We start from the raw sequence: 11,188 nt of genomic DNA on the forward strand, positions 1-11,188 counted from the left end.
TTGCCCCTCCTTCCCCGGCAGAGCATCTGGTGGATTCGAACCGTGCACCTCTGGGATTGTAGTTGCAGCTACTTGCCACTAGGCCACCAGAGCTCCCCTGGAATGGAGTTTTTATTAAGCTACCACCTTGATTTCAATCACTCAGTTAGCAATACATGATTAGAATATGATTCCTTCCTAAAGTTTTCCTTTAAGAGTTTATATTATGTAATTGATCTTATAACCCTTAGTCTGTAAAAGATTTATGAGCATTTTTTTTTCTTTTTGCTTTTGATGAAAGGCATCAAAACCAGTTTGTCCATTTCTGTTGCTATGTTGGTAAATGCATGCATATTATGTTCCTAAACTACAGATCTACCCTAGTCTTAGTAAACACTTACCCTCATCGGATAGTATGTCTCTCAAAGTAGACGTTGAGGCTCTTGAAAATTCTCCTGGTGCTACATACGTTCGGAAAAAGGGTGGAAAACTTGGTGGCGGAGATAGTCAACCAAAGGAGCAAGGGTAAGAAGTTGTGGTGCACATAGTGTTTAGTGTGTTGTGCTGCTAACCACGGGAACAAGGGTAATGCTTCTCATTGTAATACACCAGTGCTGGGGTCAAAATAGCACTTGGAAAATTTGATTCTACATTATATCAGAAGTAGAAAATACATTCTCATAAGATTCCATGTAAGTAAAGTTCATGGTCTCTGTTTCTTTTCCTTTGTCAATGTGTCTAGCTTGGGTACTCTATGTTGTTGTTGTTATGTGCTTTCAAGTTGCCTGCAACTCACAGTGAACCTGTGTATAGCAGCACTGAAGCCTGCCCTGTCCTGAGTCAGTCTCACTGATTCAAAATACCTATCCCCATTGCCCCAGTCACTGTGATCAATTAATCTCATATTCTCTGTACCCACTCATAATTAACCTATGATATACATGCTTTCCCATCATTTGTTTTTATACACAAAGGTAGTTTATAAATATTTTCCTTTAAGTTCTTGTTCATTTCCATTGAGTCTACTAATTCATACCAACCTTATGAATAATAGGTTGAAATTTGACCTATCCTAAGTCATCCTCACAATCGCATCCATGTTCAGAGCCCATTGTTGAGATCATTCTGTCAGTCCTTGAGATTTCTCCTCTCTTTCCCTGATCCCCTGCTTTTCCCAGTGAGGTGTCTTCTTTTAAAAGACTGGCCCCCTCCTGATCATATGAGATAAAGTCTCACCTAAATCATATGAGATGAAGTCTCACCATCCTTGCATCTAAGGAGCATTCTGGTTGCATTCCTCCAAAACAGATTTGTTCTTTTGGATGTCTGTGGGATGTTCAGTACTCTTCAGCACCACAATTCAAAAGCATAAATTTTTAGTTGGATCTTCCTTATTCATTGTCCAGTTTTCACATCCATATGAAGCAATTGAAAATACCATGGCTTAGGTTAAGCACACCTTACTCTTTAAACTGATAGCTTGCTCTGAATTTAGCACTTTAAAGAGGTCCTTGGTAGCAGATTTGACCAATGCAATGTGTCATTTCTTGACTGCTTCTTCCCTGAGTATTGATTGTGGATCCAAGTAAAATGAAGTCATTTGTCCAGTGGTAGGGGTTTTCATTTTCTTGAGTGTGAGATGTAATCCATACTAAAAGCTGTGGTCTTTGTTTTTCAGTAATTCTTCACTTTCTACATCTCTTTTCTGGTATGTGGTATTTTATAACTACTGTTTCCAACTTGCTTCCTTTAGGAGTATGTCCTGGAGACCTATTTCATTGTCTTTGTGCAGTAGCATTGCATATGCTGGTTGTACTACTCTACCTAGTTTATAGTCCCACCAGGAATTTCCTGAGAGTTCCAACCTCTCCGCATCCTCACCACCATTCATTATCTGTTGTCCTGTGAATCTTTGCTATTGTTACTACGGTGAGATGATACCTCACTGTCGTTTTTATTTGCACTTCTCTAATAAATAGCAATTTCAAGCATTAGTTCATGTGGTTTTGACCACTTGAATATCCTCTTTGATAAAGAGCCTCTTCATGTCATCTGCCTATTTTTGCAGTTGGGTTGTTTGCCGCCTTCTTGTTGAGGTACTGGAGTGTTCTATAGATTCTGGATATGAAGTCGTTAGTAAATACTTTCCCCCAGTCTTTTTTTTTTTTTTACTGTATTGGAGTTTTTGATGCACACAAATACTTGATTTTTAGAAGGTCCCATTCATCTGTTTTATCCTCTCCTGAGTAACGATCACACTGACTTTTAAGTTTTTTCATTTCAGTATTTTCATGAGGCATTTTTATTTAATACCTTTTTTTTAATATACTGATACTTGGCTTCACAGGTTTTCTTTTGAAGAAGTAATATGTACTAGATTTATCTTAATTGATGACAAATGCAGATACACATACAAATCACTGTTCACGCCTTCAAAGAATTTAAATTTAACCAAAGGAAATAGATTATTTAAATAGTAATTGCAGTGAAAGGTGTACATACTCAAACAGTATATAAGGAGCATATCAGAGGGAATAGATAGGATTTCTTGGGGATGGTGGGATATCAAGAAAAGCATCATGGAAGTGGAGATTGTATTGGCTCTGAGAAGTAAGTATGAAGTAGCAAAGTGTGAGCAAAGGCATGTTGTTGTTTTGTGCTGTTGAGTACCACTTATAGCAAGCAACCCTATGAACATTGGAACTGTTTTCTGCCCTATCCTGTGCCATTCTTACTGCCTCTGATACACTTGAGCCCATTTTTACAGTCACTGTAATCTTGTTGGGGTTCTTATCTTTTACTGACCATCCACCTTTCCAAGCATAGTGTCTCTTTCCAAGGACTAGCCCTTCCTAACAATGCCCAAAGTATGTGAGACAAAGCTTTGCCACCCTTGCCTCCAAGGAGCAGTGTGGTCGCACTTTCTCCAGGAATGGGCTCAGGTGTGATGGAGAGGATGAAACTGGCACAGGAAAGGATAATAATGTTCAGATCTGTTGTTCATAAGGTCACGATTAGTGTTACTCATTTTGATGGCCTGATAGCAACAACATGGTATTTTTCTGGAAAAGAACTTAATTATATAATATTTAAGGTCTTACAAAACATATATTAATTTACATCATTATTACAGATTTTCATACATGTGCAAATATTTTGCCAGTCTCTAAAGCCTTGTATATGTATCACTTCAATTATTTTCAGTGTAAATGGTATCTATAATTATCACCTCTTTTTCATACTGCCTTTGTAAAACAGTAGTATTTGGCACTTGAATGAATTTATCCTGAATTAGCATCGAGCTGGTTGGTTAGTTTGGTGAGCGTAAACTGAGTCTGGGATGTTTAAGATAAGGTACCCAACTCCTGATACTTAATTTTCTAAAAAGATTATCATGGTGTCATCATCACAGTAATGGTTTTTTCTTTTCTGTGTAGCCAAGGAGATTTGAAAAAGAAGAAAAAGAAAAAGAAGGGTAAAGTTTTTGTTTTTTATTTTACTACTTAGATTCTTATCTGTATGATAGAAGTAGAGCTTAGCCCTTTATGCTACCCTCTCTTGCATCTTTTAACACTTTCTTTCGTCTTTAGTGAATGTTTGATATTACTGCTTTTAAAAATTTTGACTTTAGAGTTTGGTTCCCTGAAATTACTCTCTATATTTCCTTATTTTCCTAGTCTCTATGAGAATACTTAATTGAGTTTCTCATTTGTAAAATGGAATATAATAGTATACACTTCCTAGGATTAAATGAGACACTACATTCAGTGTGTATTAGGACAGTGCCTGGAGTGAAAAGAAAGGCCTTGTATAGTAGGATACTCTCAAGACTATAAATTTTCAAACAAATGAACTTAAAATTTACTGTGTATGCAGAGAGGAAGATTAGCATTGAAGTTGATTAGTTCTGTAGTTTATTTTTTTTTTGTACTTCTCATGAGAATCATAGCATAGTTACTGAAAAAAGTCAGGGCTACATGCTTATGATTTACATCCAGCAATGTGAAAGAGGGCATCTTTCTAATGGACCAACTTAGGTCACATGTCCAGTCCTGAACCTTTAACTAAAGGAATGCCGAAAATTCAGACTTAATTAATCATTTTGGCTTAGACTAGTTAGTGGTTATCCCTGGAGTGCTGGAATCTTTGAGAGGTACATAGTATAAATTAGGTTTCTTCATGATTTTGCTCACTGCTACCTTAGAATTCTGTTTGCCCCAAACTGCTAAGTTTGTTACCACTCCATCTGTTTTTCAGCTTCAAATATTTTGGTTTTTTCCCCAGTTCTTCATTATGATGTGTCCATTGCAATTTTAGTGGATTTTTGAGAGATTTTTTTTTTTTTTTTGCACAAGCTAATGTGTGCATTCAGGTCACTGCTTTTGATTAGAAGTGTTACCAGTTCTTTTTTATCAGAGTATTTGACAAATGGTGTAGATTCAGTATTTGATATAATTATTAGTAGGAACTACTAGAGAATAGCAGTTAGCCAGAGGATAGACCTGCATTTTCACTACCTTTTCTATTTTTGTAGTGTCCAAATAAGCATTAAAAACAAAACTACTATTGATAAATGCTTAAAACAAAGTATAGAAGTCTATCATTATATAATGAATAGACATACAAAGTGATATAAATCAAGTTTATACAAAGAATATGTAATCTCTACAGAGATAATACTTTCTGATGAGTATAGAGAAACATATATACATATATATATATATGTCAGTAAACTTTTTGTAGACTTAGTTGATAAGTTAACCTATTATGATAATTTTTATTTTCCACTGGAAACTACTATGAAGCATAAATGTACTTTATTATCTTTAATACAGTTGTATTACATACTGTAGTATGAGTATATTATAATCTATGCATTGTCTCACTAATATCTTAAAGATAGTCTTAATGTACTATATGTGTTTCTACAGGATAAATTCCTAGAAGTTGATAAATTTAGACTGGCACTGCCAAATTAAATGGAAAGGCCCTACCAAGATATATTTCAACCCATAGTGTTTTGTCATCTCATCGACCCTGGATATTAAGACTTTTAATATTTGTTAATCTGGTAGAGTTTTTCACTCTAGTAATTTTTAATTAATGAAGTCAAGCATGTTTTCACATGGTTGATGGTTTTTATCTGTCCTAACTTCCTCAAATTAAAGCTGTGCCCATTTCATTCCCTTTATTTTGGAGTGACTTACTCATTAAAAAGAACTTCATGTAGTGAGGATATTAATCCACTCTTTTCTATAGCATGAATTTTTGTCACTATCTCTTTCAAGTTTTTGTCTTTTATTAAATGAAAACTTTAAAAGTTTTATATAGGTTCATCAGCATATCTTTTGCATTATGACTTTGGAATATTGTGACATGCTTAAAATAGTCTTTTTCTTGCTATATTATACAAATGAAATTTCTTCAGATGTATTTCTTTCCCCCCTTTTTTTTAAGATGTATTTCTTTCCCCTTTAATTGTATTTCCAGGCTTTGTTTGTGACATAACACTCATTTCTGTATCAATTATTACACAGGAAAACTGCCTAAGAATTATGACCCAAAAGTTACCCCAGATCCAGAAAGATGGCTACCAATGCGAGAACGTTCTTACTACAGAGGAAGGAAGAAGGGCAAAAAGAAGGATCAAATTGGAAAAGGGACCCAGGGAGCAACTGCAGGAGCTGCATCTGAACTGTAAGCTATTTGCAACTGAGATCACTTTGAAAATATGTTCGTCTTTGTGAATCTGACTCAGTAATTAACTGATAGTAATTTGACTATAAAAAGTGTAGTCAGATACCTGCTATATGTTGTGTGATGTTTTTATATAAAGGAAATAAAATGGTACAGTATTTTGTTTGATTCTGTAATAAATTCTGTCTAGTATTTCAGGTACTTTCAGTATATTCAGTTAAAATACCTAGATTAAAGATAATTTGTAATATGACTAAAAGTATGAAAAAATGCTAAAAGCAAGGTGTTTTCTGTGTATGAGGATTATAAGCAACTTGCTTTCCTCTTCTAAAATTTCTAAAAATAGATTTATTCAAAGGGAAAATGAATGGATTGAGAAATAATCTACCTTAAAATAAATAGTATATTAAGGAGAGATTTTTAGGGGAGGGAAACAAAACCCCTGTACATATATTTCAGATGCTTTTTGTTGACTATGTGAATGACTGAAACTTCTGATCTCATGATTTCAGGGACGCTAGTAAAACTGTGAGCAGCCCTCCCACCTCCCCAAGACCTGGCAGTGCAGCAACAGTATCTGCCTCTACAAGTAATATCATCCCCCCACGACATCAGAAACCTGCAGGAGCTCCAGCAACTAAAAAGAAACAGCAACAGAAAAAGAAGAAAGGTGGAAAAGGTGGCTGGTGATTAGCACATTCTTGTTGTAGGCTATTTTTAAACTAGTCTCAGTGACACTAGGAACGTAATAAAGGTGACACAGCAAGAAGCACAGAACTGCTCTCTTTCTTATCCCCACATTTTCATAAAATTCTTTCATTTGCATCAAATAGGAAAACAATTTCCTCATGCTTGATGGCTGGTCATTCTCATATTTGACCTTTCTGTACCATCTAGCTTTACAGAGATGATGAGGTTTCAAAATAATTGGGTGTTTATCCACCTTGATTATTTGTTGCATCCTTTCTCTTTTTATGCTGATCTAGTCTTTTTTTTTCAGTTCCACAAACAAGGCATGTTATCTGAATTTATCCAGGATTTACTGTTTTAAGTGACAGCCTATAAGATACTTGTTCTTATTCAGATCACACTTAAATTATAATTTAGGAGACTCAAAGTGGAAATCTGAGCATTCCAAGTATCTGCTTAGAAATACCATTTGATCAAAAGGGACCCAATTAAAACTTGTGTTTTCATTAAGTGAGTGACTGTAGGAAAATGAAAGTGAATGCCTTTTATTATTGTCTTATGATCCTGGAATATGGAATTCTTTTCATTATATTGAGATATATATATATTACTTTAGGGCTCCTTTTCATACCCATATCATTTTCAGATTATGCTGACTTAGTACCAATAATGAGTGCTTTGGTGGCATAGTCTGTAGAGAGTTGTACTGCTGATCCACATGCCATACTTTGCTGGTGATTCAAATATACCAGCAGGTCCTTGGGGAAAAAGCTGTGCAGTCTTCTTACATGCTGTTTACAGCCTTCAAAAATCTGGTCGAGGGTTAGCTATGAATTGGCTCTAACTCAACAGCAGTGAGTTTGACTTTTGTTTGAGCACCATTAAAATAAGGAACTCCAGGAAAATTGGTGTCAGAAGACATTGACTCTTAACCAGTGTTCTGGTCAAATTGGTTTGGAATGTCGGTCAGAAATTTTAAAACCCCTATGTCAAGAATATTGACTTCCTAAGCTGTGTAGAAATCAATATCAGATTTGAACACCAGGCAATATTTAGAATTGATAAGGCTGTTTGGTCCAGTTAATCAACATTCAAGATGGCCCCTCTTTATCGTTATGTATATGACCATTCATGAGCTTTCGTGAAGTAATTACGTATCTTCATCTTACGGTATAAATGTGCTTATCTTTCTTTGCTTACAAGCCACTTTCTCATTAAACTACCAGATTGGGATGCCTATCCTTGTATTTATTTAATGCCACCCAAGGTACCATGTAATTTTTATTTGTGAGTTTTTCCTTGTGATCATATTACTCTCTCCCTTTTTAATAAAGTGCTGCTGTGCTTGCCTCTAAATATCTCTACTGAAATTTCTTCAAAGACTTTCTTTTGTTTTAGGAGAGAAATGTTAAGAAACATGGTGCTGTCTCTCTGTTGAATATAATCTGATTTTGTGATGGCATCTAAAGATAAAATGGTCTTTGAAATATGAATATTATGGCATAATACTTTTTTGAGCTCTACAGAAAACAGTCTTTTTGTAGGAGTGACAGATTTACTCCTTCAGAATATAGATCCCATTACAGGAATAAATTATGTCAGATCAGTAAAATTTTGTGGTAAAGGATAATAGTTTTTCATTAATGGGAGCTCACTGAGCTATAGAATCTCAGTACAAATTATCCATCATTGAAAACCAGTACAGCAGTAAAATTTACTGTTCTCTGTTTAATCATTATTCTTGCCAGTCACTATGAAACAGCTGAACCTCAGTTCAAATAAGGAATAATTATCAAAAATAATATAAACATGTTACATTAATTTTGCTCTTTTGGACAATTCCTTAAGCCTGACATATATACTTTGTTTGTATATATGTATGTGTGTGTTTACATTTATAAAAACCAGTATGGATATATCCATTCACTGTTGGACATTTTAAAATAAAATATTCTCACAGTGAATATGGATTAAAGTGTCTTGGATATTGGCATTTGCATTTAATAGAAGATGCCTCTGTTCTGAGAATTTTAAGCGGTGGTTCTAGAGTGCCTGCCCCTCCTACTAAAACCAAAGAGATTTGTTGGCATTGAAAGAACTGTTTAAACCCTGCCGATACACCTGGAGCCTGGCTGGAGAAAGATAGGCATCTCCCGTGTCATTTACAGCCTTAGATACCCACTGGAGGTTCCAAGTGGAGGGCGATCAGTTCCATACAAAGACATTAGCCCAGTAGCAGTGGCAGAGTTTAGCAGGGCAGTAAGTAATGTTGGAGAGGATGTGGCAAGATTAGAACCCTTACACATTGTTGGTGGGATTGTAAAATGGTACAACCACTCTAGTAGGCAATTTGGTGTTTCCTCAAAAAGCTGAACATAGAAATTCCATATGACCCAGCTATTCCACTGCTTGGAATATACCCCAAGAAAGTGAGAACTGAGGCACAGAGACTTGTACACCAATGTTTATAGCAGAGTTATTCAACATCACAAGAACATGAAAAAGCCCAAATGCGCAGCAACCACAAAGGAATGGGTTCAGAAATTATAGTATGTTCTCAAAATGGAATGGGCTGAGAAATTATGGTACAGACAATGAAATACTATGCAGCACACAGGAGCAGTGATTTTGTAAATTATTACCTAACTTGGGAGAGACTGGCAAGCATTATGCCAAGTAAACTCGGTCCCATAAGGACAAATACTGTATAAGACCATTATTGTAGAAGCGTGTAGGAGTGGGGAGGGGAACAGAAGGGTGAGGATGGGGGAGGGCTTACTCATAGGGTCGCACAATTTGATGGGGGAGGGAAGGGTGGGTAAAGGAAAGATCCAGTGTGAAAAACAATGTATACAAACTTTGAAAGTAAACCAGTATAACATAAAAATTTTATTTCAAGTTAAAGGCCATAAAAGTGAATACAATCACACACACAAAAAACCACCTACCTACTTGGTAACAGCTGATCTTAAAGAATCACCCAAGCCCTCTGGAACCAGCCACCTTACATACCTATTTCAAATGTAAAAAAGATTGACTGCGTTAACTGGAGACTAAAGTGCATCTGATCCAGGCCATGGTCTTTGCAAACACTTGTTATGCATCAGAGAGCTGGACAATGACTAAGGAGGATAGAAGGAGAACTGATGCCTTTGAGCTGTGGTGTTGAAGAAGAGTTGAGAATACCATGAACTGCTAGGAAAACAAACAGATTCATCCTGGAAAGGGTCAAACCGGTTGGCTCCCTGGAGGCAAGGATTCTGAGGCTTCGTCTAACATACTTTGGACATGTTGTAAAGAGGGACCGGTCCTTGGAGAGGGACATCATGCTTGGGAAGATGGGGGAACAGCGCAGGAGGGGAAGGCCCTCTATGAGGTGGATTGATTCAGTGACTGGGGCAGTTGGGATGGGTGTATTGGAGATGGTGCGATTGGCACAGAACAGAGCGGAGTTTAGGACTGTTGTACATAGGGTCGCTATGAGTTGCAAGCGACTCTATGGCACATAACAACAACATTAAAATTTCAAGTACACCAAAGATTCCTGTTTAATAAAAGGAACCATCCAGACACCTCATCCCTTTTGAGAAACATCCTACCACTTGAAAAGCATCGTCTGTGCAAAGTATTTTGCTTAGTTGTGGATTTAGCACACGGCAGGACCAGAGTCAGGATTCTGATATACAACTAATTGAAATAGCTGCTTAAGGGGAAACGCCATCTTTGTAAACTTGGACTTTGCTGGGAGATCTGCAAGGACACCAGAGGCAGTTCCAGGCCGGGGCTGGCGACTCAGCCTTCCTGTCTGCTACCACTGCAGGTACCGACTACAGTTCCCAGAGGTCTGTGGGGAAACGCCATCTTTGTAAACTTGGACTTTGCTGGGAGATCTGCAAGGACACCAGAGGCAGTTCCAGGCCGGGGCTTGTGACCCAGACACCCCACACCCATTTAGGCCCTCGGGCCAGGAAGACAATCATATTTGCCACATCTATCAGATTTATCAACCTCCCCTAAAATATTCATTTACCATTGAGGATTAAGTTACGTGGGGAATCAAACTGGTTTCTGGCCTGAGTACGTAGGGCCCACTAACTCAAACAACAGGGAGATCCTGAGCATCTCCAAAGAGTGGGGAAGCTATTCCAGAAAGGGAACAACAGACTTCCTCCTTCATTATTTAGGTTCTCCTGAGGCTCTCCCCACGTGTATCAGTGTGTGCTTCCTCCCTCCCCACTCACGTGAGCGTTGGAGTGTGCATGCACCCTCTATGCATTTATTCTTGTTTCTGCCCAACCTTCTTCTGGAGCAGTGACGTCAAATAAAAAACCAGCTACCAACTCAGACACGAAGAACTCTGCCACACCAATGTCCCATAGAAAGCAGAGTGCTTCACTTGTCCCACCAGCCCAAAGCAAGATATCAACCCCCAAAGAAGACACAGTAGCAACGGATTTCCTGAAGCCAGAAAGCCTGATGGATCTTTCTGATAGTGATTTTAAAAGAACAATGATTGAATAGTTTCAATGGATAAAAAAGAAACTGGATGAAATACAGAATAGTGCTAGCAAAGATAAGGAGGGGCTTTAAAAAAAATCCAAAACAACGCAGAGAAAACAAATGAAGCATTAGAGGCATTGAAAACAAGAACCTGTGATCCAGAATTTGAAATCTAAGGTTTCTGATGCTGTTAACATGATGGAGGGACATACAAATAGAGGAGAAGAGATGGAAAACAGAATCAGTGAAATAGAAGATAGAATTGTCACCACAGATCTGACCGAGAAAAAAGCAGAATCCAAAAAGAAGGAAACAAAAGAAA

General features: G+C 37.2%; 1 protein-coding gene across 2 annotated transcripts in view; it reads left to right on the plus strand.

Moving 5' to 3' along the window:
- Positions 1-6,415, plus strand: part of SRP72 (signal recognition particle 72kDa) — a 29,895-nt gene extending 23,480 nt beyond the window's left edge. Inside the window, exons 16-19 of one of the 2 annotated variants that reach the window (XM_006891961.1) lie at positions 364-504; positions 3,417-3,454; positions 5,517-5,676; positions 6,189-6,415. In XM_006891961.1, coding sequence (XP_006892023.1) covers positions 364-504; positions 3,417-3,454; positions 5,517-5,676; positions 6,189-6,366 — 517 coding nt within the window. In that variant the 3' untranslated portion in view covers positions 6,367-6,415. The remainder of the gene's footprint in view (positions 1-363; positions 505-3,416; positions 3,455-5,516; positions 5,677-6,188) is intronic. The other variant, XM_006891962.1, reaches the window with a different exon arrangement.
- Positions 6,416-11,188: the final 4,773 nt, after the last annotated feature.

Source organism: Elephantulus edwardii, unplaced genomic scaffold, assembly GCF_000299155.1.
Source record: "Elephantulus edwardii isolate Elephantulus edwardi_28Jun2011 unplaced genomic scaffold, EleEdw1.0 scaffold00107, whole genome shotgun sequence".
Classification (NCBI taxonomy): Eukaryota; Metazoa; Chordata; class Mammalia; order Macroscelidea; family Macroscelididae; genus Elephantulus; species Elephantulus edwardii.